The 15,219-nt window shown below is 44.7% G+C and overlaps 6 protein-coding genes across 7 annotated transcripts; 4 read left to right on the plus strand and 2 right to left on the minus strand.

The window, feature by feature from the left end:
* Nucleotides 1–2,279: 2,279 nt before the first annotated feature.
* Nucleotides 2,280–2,730, plus strand: LOC138804019 (histone H2A type 1-B). Its single transcript, XM_069988300.1, has one exon. It carries the CDS (start codon nucleotides 2,299–2,301, stop codon nucleotides 2,689–2,691), a length of 393 nt encoding a protein of 130 aa, XP_069844401.1. The 5' UTR covers nucleotides 2,280–2,298; the 3' UTR covers nucleotides 2,692–2,730.
* A 1,076-nt stretch (nucleotides 2,731–3,806) lies between these two features.
* LOC138804020 (histone H3) lies at nucleotides 3,807–4,236 on the plus strand. Its single transcript, XM_069988301.1, has one exon. It carries the CDS (start codon nucleotides 3,807–3,809, stop codon nucleotides 4,215–4,217), a length of 411 nt encoding a protein of 136 aa, XP_069844402.1. The 3' UTR covers nucleotides 4,218–4,236.
* Nucleotides 4,237–7,057: 2,821 nt separating this feature from the next.
* LOC138804021 (histone H4) lies at nucleotides 7,058–7,504 on the plus strand. The gene has a single exon (XM_069988302.1). It carries the CDS (start codon nucleotides 7,064–7,066, stop codon nucleotides 7,373–7,375), a length of 312 nt encoding a protein of 103 aa, XP_069844403.1. The 5' UTR covers nucleotides 7,058–7,063; the 3' UTR covers nucleotides 7,376–7,504.
* Nucleotides 7,505–7,819: 315 nt separating this feature from the next.
* On the minus strand, nucleotides 7,820–8,198 carry LOC138804023 (histone H4). The gene has a single exon (XM_069988303.1). The coding sequence runs from the start codon at nucleotides 8,192–8,194 to the stop codon at nucleotides 7,883–7,885; it is 312 nt and encodes a 103-aa protein (XP_069844404.1). The 5' UTR covers nucleotides 8,195–8,198; the 3' UTR covers nucleotides 7,820–7,882.
* A 713-nt stretch (nucleotides 8,199–8,911) lies between these two features.
* On the minus strand, nucleotides 8,912–9,322 carry LOC138804025 (histone H3.1). The gene has a single exon (XM_069988306.1). The coding sequence runs from the start codon at nucleotides 9,320–9,322 to the stop codon at nucleotides 8,912–8,914; it is 411 nt and encodes a 136-aa protein (XP_069844407.1).
* LOC138804024 (histone H1.1-like) lies at nucleotides 8,993–12,290 on the plus strand. Of its 2 annotated transcripts, XM_069988305.1 has the most exons (3): nucleotides 8,993–9,076; nucleotides 11,169–11,242; nucleotides 11,525–12,290. In XM_069988305.1, exon 3 carries the CDS (start codon nucleotides 11,527–11,529, stop codon nucleotides 12,178–12,180), a length of 654 nt encoding a protein of 217 aa, XP_069844406.1. In that variant the 5' UTR covers nucleotides 8,993–9,076; nucleotides 11,169–11,242; nucleotides 11,525–11,526; the 3' UTR covers nucleotides 12,181–12,290. The 2 variants fall into 2 exon arrangements, with proteins under 2 accessions (XP_069844406.1, XP_069844405.1); XM_069988304.1 differs by having other exon boundaries at nucleotides 11,169–12,290.
* Nucleotides 12,291–15,219: the final 2,929 nt, after the last annotated feature.

Here is a 15,219-nt window from a genome sequence, read left to right on the forward strand (position 1 = left end):
TTCAGTGAGTTCAGAAAATTCAAGCCAAAGCATACCAGTTTAGTATGCTGTTTATCAACTGAGGGTGCTTGGAAAGCGGCAAATGCAGAGGGACTGTCTGAACTCCCTTATCTACCCAGAGACATATCCTTCAAAAGGAAGTCAAATGTCATGAATCTGCTTCCAGGAATCTCAAATTAGGAAGAATAACTTTCAGGAGAGAAAAATTAGAAGTTAATGCAAGACAGACTGTACCAGATTCTGTACTTGTTCCCTTCAGTACCTATTAATCTTTTCAAAAAATCATTTTCTTGGAAGTGGCGCTGTAGCTCAAGCAGTAGAACACTTGCTTTGAGGTAAAGAACTGAGGGACAGTGCTCAGGCCGAGTTCAAGCCCCACAACTCAGTCTCTCTCTCTCTCTCTCTCTCTCTCTCTCTCTCTCTCTCTCTCTCTCTCTCTCTCTCCACACACACACACACACACACACACACACACTCACACACACTCATTTTCTCTATTATCCCTCCATTACCAATATTCATCCTCCTTTGTGCTCCAGGAGGGTATATAAGTATGTTGATCTCACTGGGTGTTTGAGTATTCGTTTTTATTTGCTATATGCCCCCATATATGTAAACTAATTTATGAAAAATTTCTCATTCATTTTTCTACTGTCACTGCCTTTAGAGGGGAGTGAGGAAGTGTTATTAGCTAACAATGATCAGCTATTTAAAAAGTGACCAGGAACAGAGAGGAATATTGAATAACGATAAAAATATACATTGAGTGAGAAAATTAAGACAATCTAAATATGTGTGAATTTAATTAAATATAAAGTAGATGCAACAAAAAACTGACAGATCTGAAAGGAGAAATATCCAATTATAAATGAGGGGTTTACAGGAATAATTATAATGCTATTTTGTAGGCAAGTGAGAAAAGAGCAAGGGTTAGGAAGGTTGGGAATGTCACTTATCAAGGTGTGAAAGGCTTTCCCAGCTAATGGGGGAGTCTCTAGTCGTCTTAACTCAGTGCTGTTAACTCTGGCAAGGTAAATAACTGTTGTGGTGTACGAAACTTCCCAAACTCATTAAAATGCGTTTAACACTCTACATATCTTCAAGGTTACCCTCACAGCTACATACATAGATAAAATGAAAGAAGACCTAGGTCAGGGACTGATCATCTAGTCCTTTCAGGAACTTATAGTCCTGGCAGTTTAAGAAGAGTTTGGGGGGCTGGGAAGGTGGCTCAGTGGTAGAGTGCTTGCCTTGCATGCATGAGGCCTTGGATTCGATTCCTCAGCACCACATAAGCAATAAGAAAAAAAGCCGGAAGTGGCGCTATGGCTCAAGTGGTAGAGCGCTAGCCTTGAGCTGAAGTGCTGAGGGACAGCGCCCAGGCCCAGAGTTCAGGCCCCACTACTGGACCTTCCCCCCCCCCCAAAAAAAAAGAAGAGTTTGGCTACAATGAAGAATCGTTTGCTTTCTTCCTCCATTCCTGTCATGAGGCCTAATGAGCTAAAACAAGATAAATAATCCCAGATCTGAGAGACTGCATGGTGGTGGACAGCAGTATAGACTACATAGCAAGTTTTGGCCAGCCTCGGCTTAATAAGCCCCTTTCTCCACAGACACATAAAAAAAAAAAATGCCTACCACACTAATTCTACATACTCAGAAGTTGTTCTGAACAGATTACTTTCTAAAAATCCAAACCAGACTCCCCCAAAAGGACCACTGGCCAAGAGGCACAGCTCTGAGAATAAAACACTCCCACTCCTTGCTTATAGGTTTTTTTCCCCCCAGTAATGAGGTTTGACCTCAGGGCCTTCCCACCTGAGACAAACTCCAGAGCTTCTCCCTTCCCTAATTTTTGGTCTGAGGATTACCCAGTCCAGAGCCAGCAGGACTGTATCTCAATCCTACTGGGCAGGACAGGATGGGATTCACACCTTTTTTTGGTTCCTGTTGGCCTCTAACCTTATCTTTCAAATCTCCAGCTTCTTCAGTAGCTAGAATTGCTGACATGAACCATTGTGTCTCCCTAATAGTCTCCCGTAGATCATTAAAGTGCTCTCTGTTATTGGTATTCAAGTAAAAAGGCATCAAGCCTAACTGCTGAATGAAGCAAACATAAATCCACAGGCTTGTATGCAAATGAAGGATGAAAATTCTTATTTTCCATTGGTGGTTATGTTAGCCAATGGAAAAAGTCCGTACAGGCTCCCTTCAGTTAGTATAAATACTTCCCATTCCCCGTTTATACAGTACTATACCTGCATTTTTCTTGTGTAGTTCTTCGTTTTTCCCGCAGTTATGTCGGGTCGCGGAAAGCAAGGAGGTAAAGCTCGCGCTAAAGCTAAGACTCGCTCTTCCAGAGCCGGTCTGCAGTTCCCGGTAGGGCGCGTCCATCGCCTTCTCCGAAAGGGAAACTACTCGGAACGTGTCGGAGCCGGCGCCCCGGTGTACTTGGCTGCGGTGCTGGAGTACCTCACTGCGGAGATCCTCGAGCTGGCGGGCAACGCGGCCCGGGATAACAAGAAGACCCGCATTATCCCGCGCCACCTGCAGCTGGCCATCCGCAACGACGAGGAGCTCAACAAGCTGCTGGGTCGTGTGACCATCGCACAGGGCGGTGTCTTGCCTAATATTCAGGCTGTGCTGCTGCCTAAGAAGACCGAGAGTCACCATAAGGCTAAAGGCAAATAAGCCTGTTAAGTAACCGCTTTGCAATTCTTAGCAAGACAGATCAGGATAACAACAAAGGCTCTTTTCAGAGCCATCCACTATTTCTATAAAATGAGCCGTCACTTGGAATTTTCATTTGTACCAATCGTTTTCTTACCGGTCTATACCTCTATAAAACAATATTTGAGGAGAAAACAGCATTTGGTTATAGAAATTGATGTAAGAAAATGGCGAATGAAGCAATGCGTCGCGTCTTTAGCCAGTGCTTTCAAAAATTCTGGCGTCCGAAATCGTTGCCAGTTCACAGTAAAGCAGGCGTCATTGTACATCACTGTAATCGTAGCAGTGGCTAGTGTGGGGTCTCGAGGTGTATCTGGCCAGCTTCACTAAAATGAGATTCCTTCTCAATAGAAAAAGTTACCATTTTACCCTTCACATTTGACATACTGAGATTAACTTTCAAATTTAGGGCTTTCCCCAGATGCTTACAATACTTGTATCATGCCAAGGGAAACGCTTTCATTTTAAGTGAGTTCTACTTAAAAGTAAAGCCCATATGCAATTGACTTCAATATAAGGTATTTCAAAAAATGTAAATTGACGTTATACAGGAGATTTTCCACGTTTCAAGTGGTTGCCTTGTTTAAATTTTTGAGTGAGAAGCTTGCTCTGCAAATTTTGTCCATACCTGCTACGTATGTAGAAGGTGAATAAAGGCTATGGTAAAGAGCAGGGCATTGGCTTCATTCACTAAATTGCAAGCTTTCTTCCCCCTAACCTTAAGAGGCTCAGGCGCTTGCTCTGCAAATTGTTGTGCATAATAACATTAATTATACAATGATGGAGTCCATTGTAACATTTTTACACATACATGAATCAACCACACCCTTCCTACTCTGTAGCCTGCCCTATTCCACTCCCCACTTCGCAAAACATTTAACAGGTTTCATTGTTCCTTTTTAAGGCAGTGAAAGCAGTTTGTAATCTGGGTTCTCTGGTACAGGAATGGACCAATCAGTTAAAAGCGCGCGCACTTTCGAATTGCGTGGGCCCAATCATTGGTAGTCTGATTGTATAAAAGAGGGGTTGCTCTCCACACAGTGCAAGTCTCTGGAGGACGTTCCTTACTCTCTGTCATGGCTCGTACCAAGCAGACCGCTCGTAAGTCCACCGGCGGCAAGGCGCCCCGCAAGCAGCTGGCCACCAAGGCCGCTCGCAAGAGCGCTCCGGCCACCGGCGGCGTGAAGAAACCTCACCGCTACCGTCCCGGCACCGTGGCGCTGCGCGAGATCCGGCGCTACCAGAAGTCGACGGAGCTGCTGATCCGCAAACTGCCGTTCCAGCGTCTGGTGCGCGAGATCGCGCAGGACTTCAAGACCGACCTGCGCTTCCAGAGTTCGGCAGTGATGGCGCTGCAGGAGGCCAGCGAGGCCTACCTGGTGGGCCTCTTTGAGGACACCAACCTGTGCGCCATCCACGCCAAGCGGGTGACCATCATGCCGAAGGACATCCAGCTTGCGCGCCGCATCCGTGGAGAGAGGGCTTAAATGTAGACCTAAGCTTGTACCTGCTAACCCAAAGGCTCTTTTCAGAGCCACCCACATGTTTCAAAAAGCAGCTGTATTCACATACTATGCAAGCGTTCCAGAACCTGAACGGTGTCAGCTGGCAGTGTGGGCAAAGATCCGAGGCTATTGACTCGGGCCTGCAAGTACAAGCTCTCGGGTGGACAAAGTTTAGTGGGTGAGGAAGAATGTAAGGCAGTGTGAAGTGCATACAGCTGGGGCTTTCGATGGATTATACGCGTTGTGCCTTAAAACCTACCCTGACACCTTGGGAGTCTTTCCTGTGGCCTTCAGGAATAGAGGTAGAGTGGTGCACAATAGATTCGATCGCTTGACTGATGTGTTGGGAATGTGGATGCATTCTTTACCTGGGTCTTAAGGGACAGTCTTGTGAACCAATTACTCTATAAAAACCTGAGTACTAAGATGTGTTTATTAGGTGTATGTCCACCTGGATGACTACTGCCTACAACAAACGAGTATGGCTGGGAACATCTGTATTCAAATAGGGAGTTCACCGGCTAAATACTTTCACAAATATTTCTCAGAATTTGGGGACTAAGTACTGTAAGGCAGTTAGATGGGAATAGTGTCTTAAAAGTAATTTCTGCATTTTCAACTATTTAACTTACTTGGGTATTATATGCAATAATACGCTGAAGAATGACAGCCATACATCCTAGAGACCTTTTCACTTTAGAATTAGTGAATTTGTCTAGGAACATGGAGTTGATTTCTACTTCCATCTTTGCTATGCACTATAACAATACCCATTTTACAGGTTTGTTATTGGGATAGCAGTCTATTTTAGACACTGCTGTATAGAAATTTTAATTTTTTGAGTTGTGTATTTCTTATACTCTAGGATTTTTTAAAAAATAAAATAAACCTCTACCTTCTGAATTTATTTGTATTACTTTTGTAGATTCTGCCTAGTTTAGAATTAAAAACGCCAACCTACATTGAAAAATCAAAGATAGAAATTTATCTCTCCTGGGCTGGGAAGTGGTAAGAGCGCTTGCCTTACATGCTTAAGGCCCTGGGTTCGATTCCTCAGCACCACATAAGCAAAAAGAAAAAAGCTGGAATTGGCATTGTGGCTCAAGTGTTAGAGAGCTAGCCTTGAGCTGAAAAGCTGAGGGACAGCGCCCAGGCTGAGTTCAGGCCCACGACTGGACCCCCCTATACACACACACACACACACACACACAAAATTTATCTCTCCTTGCCCTTGAACCCCGCCCCCCTCCCCATGTTAAGGGCTTTCATTTCTCTATGGACCCTAGCCTGTCTCACAAACATGAAATAAATGTGCTGTGCTTTCATCCTTTTAATCAATTTTATGACATTCAGAGACCCAGTAGGAGAGTCTAACCAGGTATGGTCTTTCTTACCTCTCTATAATGGTATTGATTGTCTGCATTAAATATTGGTTGTCACAAGGTCTTCAGTTAATTTTTCTTCTCCAAGCACCTTAGAGTGACATACCAGACAGTAAAGTTTATAGCTAGAGTCTAGAAACTGTTTTGATTAGAGACACTTACTGTATGAAAAGATCAAACTTCCCAAAGAAGAGAAACACATCAAAATCAGGGTACATTTTTTTCAGGCTTAAATATTTAGCAGTAGTGTCCAGCACAGAAGGAAACAGCAGTCATCACAGCCTACACTGAGAAAGGAGGATGACAGGTCTGAATCCAGCCTGGGCTACACCTTTTCTCAGGAACAACAAAAATATTGGCAGTAGATGTTCCAATGTACTCAGTAAAAGTGACTTAGTAAGGTTTTAGTAATTTTTAACCCAAAATTGAGAAATCTGCATGGAGATTTGAAAATTTGAACTGCACTCATGACATGGCTCTGGGTAACTTAATGTGATTGTCCATACACTTGAGAAAGAGAACAATGAAATATTTTGGGGCAATTGTTTTGAACATATAGAAATAGAAAATAAAGTTTGGCAACATCTTGCACTTTATTAAAAAAACTTTTAATATATATGCACTTTCTCATAGTGACATGGGGCTGGGAGTTAAAACTTGAAATCAAGAGCTCAGGGAAAAATTCCAATTCAAGGCAGATTTTAAAAGTAAAAGCTTAAAAACAATATTACATGTATGTAGCACTACCTTGTGACAGCCTGTTTTCTTTGCATTTGCTGATCCTAATTCTGGCCACCAAAATCCATGAAAGCTATTATTACTGCACAGTTTTATAAAGGGAACTCAAAAGTTGTATTGTTGCATAACTAACACTTCTCTTCCTAAGGAGAAAGTAGAAGTGCCAAAACATATTCAAGTGCCAAAACCAGACCTGCAGACTTAGTGTTGCAATTAGGCCTGAAAATTAAATTGACACGAATAGACTAATAAGGCCTTGAGACAGGTATTTCATTGAGAAGTTACAAAACAAGGGTGTTTAATTACAAGGTTTACTTGAATAGAACCCTCTGTTCCTTTGACAAGAAGTTACTAATTTTCTACTACAGGCAAGATACCTTTTAATTCTTGAAATAAATAAACCACAGTGGTACATTTCTGAGTCTTTTCTGAGCAGTGTACTAAAGTTTAAGTTCTTACTAAAAAGCTAAACGTACAGCAACTTGAGGTGCAAATAGCAATGTTGGAGAAAAAAACAGCAGGCGCTTAAAAAGCGAAAGCATTTCTCAGTTCGTAAGGATTGCTGGCCGAAGGGGGCGGAGCAAAGGTGCAGCAGCAGTACGCTCCCGCTTACAGTTCTCAATTAGGTCCGATTGCAGCTTATAATTACTCATGGTCCCAAAGCGAAACTCACAGTATTCCTACTGGTCTTTCCAAGCAGTTTTAGACATGTCTGGCCGAGGGAAAGGAGGGAAAGGCCTTGGTAAAGGCGGAGCAAAACGGCACCGCAAGGTGCTGCGCGACAACATCCAGGGAATCACCAAGCCCGCCATCCGGCGCCTGGCTCGCCGCGGCGGAGTCAAGCGCATCTCCGGCCTGATCTACGAAGAGACCCGCGGGGTGCTGAAGGTGTTCCTGGAGAACGTGATTCGAGACGCTGTCACCTACACGGAGCACGCCAAGCGCAAGACCGTCACCGCCATGGATGTGGTCTACGCGCTCAAGCGCCAGGGCCGCACCCTCTACGGCTTCGGCGGCTAAAATCGCCGCACCCCGTCATCTTTAAAAATCTTGATTCTAAAGGCCCTTTTCAGGGCCGCCCATTTGCTTACAAAAAGAGTTGCGCATATCCTGGGAAGTGGGATTTGTATCCTGTATAAAGGAGGCTCTCGGGGGGGTCATCTTTTGTCTGGCAGCTTTTCACGGCCGCGTTCCTTTCAGCATTAGGTTTGTAGCAACAGGAATAGCTCAGGAAACATTAAAAAGTGCTAAATTTGTGTAGCTCGCCTTGTTGCTTGCTTTGGTGCCAGTGTGGGGTTTTAGGGCTCTCTGGCCTACTAAATGCGCTTCCCAAGCCCTAGGGAAACTCCCATCTGAGCCATAGCCTTTGTGACAGTTTTTCACCGTCAGCCAGTTTACCTGGCATTTTAAGAGCGATGTCTCTACCAAGCTTTCACCTGTAACTCCCGACACTATTACAGCTCTTCTTGAACAAGTGGGCGGCTCTGAAAAGAGCCTTTGGTTCACAAATGAAAGCGACAGCACGAACTAGCCGCCGAAGCCGTAGAGGGTGCGGCCCTGGCGCTTGAGCGCGTAGACCACGTCCATGGCGGTGACGGTCTTGCGCTTGGCGTGCTCCGTGTAGGTGACGGCGTCGCGGATCACGTTCTCCAGGAACACCTTCAGCACCCCGCGGGTCTCTTCGTAGATCAGGCCGGAGATGCGCTTGACTCCGCCGCGGCGAGCCAGGCGCCGGATGGCGGGCTTGGTGATTCCCTGGATGTTATCGCGCAGCACCTTGCGGTGACGCTTGGCGCCACCCTTGCCCAGGCCTTTTCCTCCCTTACCGCGTCCAGACATGACTGCACCCAGAGAACTTAAGCGAAAGCCAGAGTTCACCCTTATATATCTGTTCCTTCCCTTCGCCCCGCCCCCTTGGAGACGCATATAATAGCGCGCCTACGGCAATTCTGACGCAAGCGATCCCTCCCTTAACCCCTCCTCTAAGCCAAGAAAACGGCTGTAGGGAGGGGCCTTGGAAACTGGCTTTTAACTGTCCTGTAATTGATTTCAATTAGTACTTTCAGCAGCTGTTTTAGTAACCAAATTTGAAACTGATTTTTAAAACTCATGGTCTCCATTCCATTCTTTTATATGAGGGTATCAGGACCTCGCTTTCTCCCTAAGACTTCTAGCTCTCGGGTCAGGAAACACCAACAGAACTCGGCTGTTTATTTTTGCAAAACAGGAATCGGCTTTCCACAGGCTGCCTTGGATTCGCAGACCAAGTCTTAGCCTATTGTCTGGCCCACGACTCAGGGTTGGGATGGACAAGTAGTTAGGGGCGGAGCTGACAAGCGACCCGCCGACCACTTCCTATGGACACCGGAACCGCTAATTTTCCCGCTCCCCACTGTTACAAGGCCGGGCCCACGTTCATTATCGTGTCATTGGATACATTGACTTCACGTTACACCACGTCAGGAGTGCTTGAGAACCCAAGGAAAGCAGCTACTTCTACTTGAAAACGTAGGTGGCTCTGAAAAGAGCCTTTGGTGGGTGCTTATAGCAGTGCAACTACGCACGTTCCCCGCGAATGCGGCGTGCCAGTTGGATATCTTTGGGCATGATGGTAACCCGCTTGGCATGGATAGCGCAGAGATTTGTGTCTTCAAAAAGACCCACTAAGTAAGCTTCACATGCCTCCTGCAGCGCCATCACAGCGGAACTTTGGAAGCGCAGGTCAGTCTTGAAGTCCTGCGCAATCTCACGAACTAGGCGCTGGAACGGCAGTTTGCGAATCAGCAGCTCAGTAGACTTCTGGTAGCGGCGGATCTCACGCAAGGCCACGGTCCCGGGCCGGTAGCGGTGAGGTTTTTTCACACCACCGGTGGCTGGCGCGCTTTTGCGAGCTGCCTTAGTGGCCAGCTGCTTGCGAGGCGCCTTGCCACCGGTGGACTTGCGAGCAGTCTGCTTTGTACGAGCCATGACAGACCAAAGCCAGGATATAGTGGTGAGCAGCCAACGTTGCTCATATTTATAGTATGCAAAGTGCAGTGATTGGACAAAAATTCTTCCATCTGTGACGACACAGGCTCTGATTGGTTTATCTTTAATCCTTCATTTTCTTCCCATTCACCCCTTACCCGTTTAAGATTTTTTTTCCCTGCTTTTGTGCCTTCTGGTTGTTGTAGCCTGATACGTACTTTTTTTTTTATGTGTGAAAGCAAAGGAATTAACTTCCATAATTTTAAGATTTATTCCCGGGGGGAAGGGAGGCGGCGCAAGAAACTAAATGTTGGGCACCTGTTCCCTTGAAATATTTTACACTTCCTTGTTGGTCTACACAATATGGAGTTTCTCGAGAGCTTTTTACAAATGCTAGGGAAATCTTGTTAGGGAAATCTTTGTTAGGGAAATCTTGCTGAAATTTACAGAGCATAATCTCGTAGTAAGACACATGATTGCTCGAATACCACTTTCTGTTCAAGACTTTTTTTAAAATTAAATATCCATGCTCAACGTTATGCAGTATATCAGCCTTTCTCAAGCTGTTATATTTTTAAAGGGCGACTAGGCAGACGAAAGGAAGTGGCTGGAGCTAGCAACACTTACAGGCATATAAATGGGCCACCTTCAACCAGGTAAAAGTTGTTGCCCCTGTGAAGCAGGGAAAGAACCCTACAGCAACCTCAGAAGTCCAGACAGCAAAGGGAATAATCTTGAGAAGAGCACACGGTAGCTTTCTCATACAGACATTAGCAGGAGGATTCCCGATACTACCTTTTGATTGGTTCATTACACTTAACTCAGCAGCCATTAAGAAAGTAGATCCAGCATCCTTCATTTGCATGGAGCATCATATTTTTATCTAAAGGCAGTTTAACATAATAGGAAACAGGAACCCCTACTTGAGTCAGATAATACAGCTGCATTTGGACCGAAGCTTTGCTTATTACATCGAGAATATCTCCCCTCCCCCTTTTTTTGTCTTTCATAGAGGATTTACTTAAAAATTGTGCTTTGCGTTTATCCTTCAGACCAGGATTTGTGATTGTTTCCAATTGCTCTCTGCCAAATTCTTGGTACATGACACGTTTGGAAACCAGTCCTAAATAAAAATAAATTGCTGAAAACACTGGTAGGGAAAATGGGCATGAGCCTAGAACTTTATCGGCTTCATAGTTCAAATGCGCAAATCTCAGGTTGCATAGGCTCCTGCGGACTTATTTGAAAACCGCAACAAAACGCGGGAGAATAAGCTGTGGTTGGCTCTCCTGAGCACCGTGCATTTAGGACTGTGGGTGATAAGTCTGATAGCATTTTATTCTCCCATTAGTTTATTGATTCGCAATGTGAAATAGTGGTAGCGTGCTATTTGCTCGAAATGCTCTTTACAGCCATAAACAAGGTAGAACTTAAATCCTGCAATATTGCTCTTGTTAACTAAAGAAACCAAAGTTTGGGACAATGCCTGTCAGGAAAGCGATCTTGAGCCTCATCTTTTTGTATAAAATAAGTAACTGTGTCCATATGCTATATGCTGATATTGAACAGGTTGAAAACAGAGTCCATTTGGGCTAAATGTAAGGCGAAATGTTAAAAATCATACTAGTGAACTGTATTACGTTGCAGGAAATGTTTGCTTACTCTTTCCCAAATTGTACGAATGTTAATTTAGGTCAGTGAATTCCAGAGTTTTCTATGGTTCATTTTTCTGGCTAAAACATATTAAAAGTGTACCTTCAGCTTTATCAGGAAATACAGTAAGGATGAAGACCTACTGACAATGCCTACAATCATATCTTCCTTTTCTGTGTTCCCCTTTATTCAGGATAATCTCGCACGTTCCTTGATAAACCACCAGTGAACTTCTCCAAGGACTTTTCTAAATCCAAGTTAAACTGGGTATGAACTGGGAAATGGCATCCTTTGCTGGTGCAGTGCAACATTGATCTAAGATTTTCACCTCAAAGAGTTGACTAGGAAAGCTTTGCGGGTGCATTTGCGCGGGAAAGCGAAGCTGAACCACAGTCCTAAACAATCCTCCAGGGGCCTTCCAGAGGCGCGTGGGTGTAGAGGCGGGCTTTAAAACGCCCACCAATCACAGCACACCCCCCTCTATAAATAGGCCTCGCCCGCGGAGTCACAACTTTGTCCGATTTTGCTGACTTGGGTGTTTTCCTGCAGCTATGTCTGAGACACCGCCCGCCACGCAGGCTACTTCCACTGTACCTGAGAAGCCTCCGGCGGCCAAGAAGGCGAAGAAGCCTGCCAAGGCCGCCGCCGCCGCCGCTAAGAAGCCTGCCGGCCCTTCAGTGTCGGAGCTGATTGTGCAGGCCGTTTCCTCCTCCAAGGAGCGGAACGGGGTGTCTCTGGCCGCGCTCAAGAAGGTCCTGGCGGCTGCGGGCTACGATGTGGAGAAGAACAACAGCCGCATCAAGCTGGGTCTGAAGAGCCTGGTGAGCAAAGGCACCCTGGTGCAGACCAAGGGCACCGGCGCCTCCGGCTCCTTCAAGCTCGCTAAGAGAACGGCTCCTGAGTCCAAAGCCAGCGGCACCAAAGTGGCCGCCAAACCCAAGGCCGCCGGCGCTGCTTCCAAGAAGCCCGGAAAGGCGGCGGGGGCCGCGGCTAAGAAGAGTGTCAAGACCCCCCAAAAGGCCAAGAAGCCCGCGCTGCCTAAGAAGCCTTCCAAAAGCCCCAAGAAGCCTAAGGTTGTGAAGCCGAAGAAAGTAGCAAAAAGCCCTGCTAAAGCCAAGGCGATCAAGCCTAAGGTGGCCAAGGCAAAGGTGACGAAGCCAAAGACCCCCGCCAAGCCCAAGAAGGCAGCCCCCAAGAAAAAGTAAGCAGCTGTGGTTGGAAGTTTCTAGCAAACCAACGGCTCTTTTAAGAGCCACCTACAACTACTCAAAGAGCTTTAAACACTGCAGTTAGCCTTTGCACTTCTCAAGCGGTGGTTTGCTCGTACTGTTCTCCCATATTGGGAACACCTGGGAAATATTAGGGCCCGCAGGGCAGATCCCACCTGTAAACCAGCCGCCCATCAAAGCTGAGGTCTGCCGGTGGCTCAGGCTTAAGCTTACACCTAATGTCAGAAGGCCATCATGGGTCCCACACACAACAGTAGGCGTGGAATTAAGGGGCGCTAGAAACTACGGGAGAATGAAGCTATACCAGGCTATGCCCTCAGGTGTGGCTTGTCCCTTACAGGGTGAATAGATGAACCCCACTAGCTACAGTCCCGTGGGGCCCTAACAGCTGGAAGCGCCAGTCGCTCTTGGGGAAATGGCCCTGGACTTCCAGCTTCCAGGCTGTTGGCTTGATTGGAGCCATTGTCTAGCTGTGGGGGTTCCAGAGCTGCTGTTCAAGGTCACTGACCAGGTTCCTCTCAAAGAAACAAGCGCTCTCCCTGATTGGATATGAGTGGGTGGTATTTCATATGAAGGGTTTTCCACCCTGGTGGAACCACATCACTAAATCTAGTGACTTGTTAGTGGCACGTCCCTTTCAATGGTTGCAATTTTAATTCTGGGATTCAAATGCCAATCTTTTTTTTTTCACATTTGACAGAAACCCCTTCATGGGAAGCCAATTTTAACTCCGTTTAAAATTTTCATTTTTACATATGTGTAAATCCTACTTCCTAGAAAAAATAATTTAATGACTGCTCTCCTCCCTCAGTTTGCATGTGTGTGTTGGTCATAAAATTTGAACTCGGTGTGAGTGCTGACCCGGAGTTTGTTTTTGGTTTTTTTTTTTTTTTTTTTTTTTTTTGCTCAAGGCTAGCATTGTACTCCACCAGTTGAGTCACAGCCTCACTTCCAGCTTTTTTAGGGGCTTACTTGGAGATGAGTCTCAGACTTTCCTTGTCGGCTAGTAGCACCAAACTACAACCCTCAGATAGCCTCCTGAGTAGCTAGGATTACAGGTGTAAACTACCAATGCCCAGCTGTTTTGAGTCCCAGTACTAGAACTACATGAATCCACAGCCCCATGCTAGTTCATGGTTGGCATTATACCGCTGAGCCACATATACGTCTAGCTTTTTTTTCTGGTTAATTGGACATAGAAATCACAAGGACATTTTGTCTTGGGCTGGCTTCAAACTTCAATCCTCAGATGTTTACTGACAAGCTAGAATTATAGGTGTACGCCACCAGTGCAGGCTGCTTCTCAGTCCACGTAAAGTCCATAATACAAGTACTTCATGTCCTTGCTCCCCTTTACCAAACTTTGCCTGTTTTTTATACATCCATAAACATTTATGGCTATTTTTTTTCCTGGTTAGGATTATTTTTTTTTTTTAAGTTTAAGCTAGGAGCTAGGCACTGGTGGCACATGTCTGTAATCCTAGCTACTCAAGAAGGCTGAGATCTGATTATTACTGTTTAAAGCCAGCAAGGGCAAGAAAGACTGAGACTCTTATCTCCAATTAATCACCAGATAACCAGAAGGAGAGCTGACTTAAAGTGGTAGAGTGTTAGCCTTGAGCAAAAGAGCTCAAGGACAGGCCCTGGGTTCAAGCCACGTGTCCAACAATAAAGCTAGGTGCTGATAGCTCACACCTGTAAATCCCAACTAGTTAGGAGGGTAAAATCTGAGAATCATGGTGTAAACTCAGTTAATTCTCTTATCTCCACTTAGCCAGCAAGAAGGCAAATGAGGAGGTGTGGGTCAAGTTGTAGAGCACTACTAGCTTTGTGCAAAAGGTATAAATGGGAGCTTACATAGACCCTGAATTCAAGCCAGTACCAGTACACGCACACACACGCACATACACACACACACACACACACAAACATAAGAATATACATATTTCTACATTTTGCTTTTCTATTTTAACAAAACTTTAGGAAATCATCTTGTATGGTAGCACATGCTTTTAAGTTCCAGCCCCAGCTACATAGTGACAAAGATGCCTCTCAGAAAAAGGGAGAAAAGAGAGGAGAGAAAGGGAGAGGACAGGGCTCCAAAGTTGAGGCTGTTTATTTTCTCTTAAACTTTAGGTATAAACATGCCCTAAAAATAACTCATACTTCTAGAAATGTGAGATGGCTTCAAATTATTCCAAATTGTTACTTTAACTTCCATTATCATGGCCACTATTGCATCCTTTCAGTTTATTGGGTAGTTCAAGTACTAGGGCTTAAACTCGGGCTTGTACTCTTGCTTGCCATTTTTACTCAAGACTCATGATCTACAACTTGAGCCACACCTCTGCTTCCAGGTTTTTGCTGGTTAACTAGTAATAAGAGACTCTTGGACTTTTCTTCCCAGGCTGGCTTTGAACCATGATCCTCAGATCTCAGCCACCTGAGTAACTAGGATTATAGATGTAAGCCATAGGCACTCAATTGTTTTGGGTATGGCAATGAACCTATACTTACCACATGTATTTCAGTTTCCTTTGATCTTTCACCTCTATACCCCACTGTTATTATTTGTTGAGTCCCATAGGTTTGCTTTAAAAAAATTTTAAATAAGAGAATATTTTATACTGCTTAAGGATCAGTTTGGATTCTCTCAGATAGATAATCAGTTATTTTAACACTATTAGTTGATCCACTTCCCCCATTGAATATACCATCTTCTTTTTTGGATTTTTTGTTTTGTTTTGTTTTTTACCAAACTCTTATCAAATAGGGTCTATTTTTGCAAATATTTTCCAATGATTTCCCCATATAAGTCATATACCTTTAAAATTTTTAATCCTAGTTAATTTATTTTTTATAAGTGTTCTTTTTTTTTTTTTTTGGTCGGTCGTGGGGTCCTAGTTAATTTATATTTATTTCTACTATGAACAGAGCCTTCCTGTTATTTCCCCTTTTTCTTCTTGGTCTTCTAATGAGATAAGAAATAGTTAATATTTTGTATTCAACTAACAA

Source organism: Dipodomys merriami, unplaced genomic scaffold, assembly GCF_024711535.1.
Source record: "Dipodomys merriami isolate MVZ:Mamm:240054 unplaced genomic scaffold, mDipMer1.0.p SCAF_3518, whole genome shotgun sequence".
Lineage (NCBI taxonomy): Eukaryota > Metazoa > Chordata > Mammalia > Rodentia > Heteromyidae > Dipodomys > Dipodomys merriami.

Excerpts from the sequence above, each read along its gene's own strand:
- LOC138804019 (XM_069988300.1), top strand. The coding sequence starts at position 2,299 with ATGTCGGGTCGCGGAAAGCAAGGAGGTAAAGCTCGCGCTAAAGCTAAG.
- LOC138804025 (XM_069988306.1), bottom strand. The coding sequence starts at position 9,322 with ATGGCTCGTACAAAGCAGACTGCTCGCAAGTCCACCGGTGGCAAGGCG.
- LOC138804020 (XM_069988301.1), top strand. The coding sequence starts at position 3,807 with ATGGCTCGTACCAAGCAGACCGCTCGTAAGTCCACCGGCGGCAAGGCG.
- LOC138804024 (XM_069988304.1), top strand. The coding sequence starts at position 11,527 with ATGTCTGAGACACCGCCCGCCACGCAGGCTACTTCCACTGTACCTGAG.
- LOC138804023 (XM_069988303.1), bottom strand. The coding sequence starts at position 8,194 with ATGTCTGGACGCGGTAAGGGAGGAAAAGGCCTGGGCAAGGGTGGCGCC.
- LOC138804021 (XM_069988302.1), top strand. The coding sequence starts at position 7,064 with ATGTCTGGCCGAGGGAAAGGAGGGAAAGGCCTTGGTAAAGGCGGAGCA.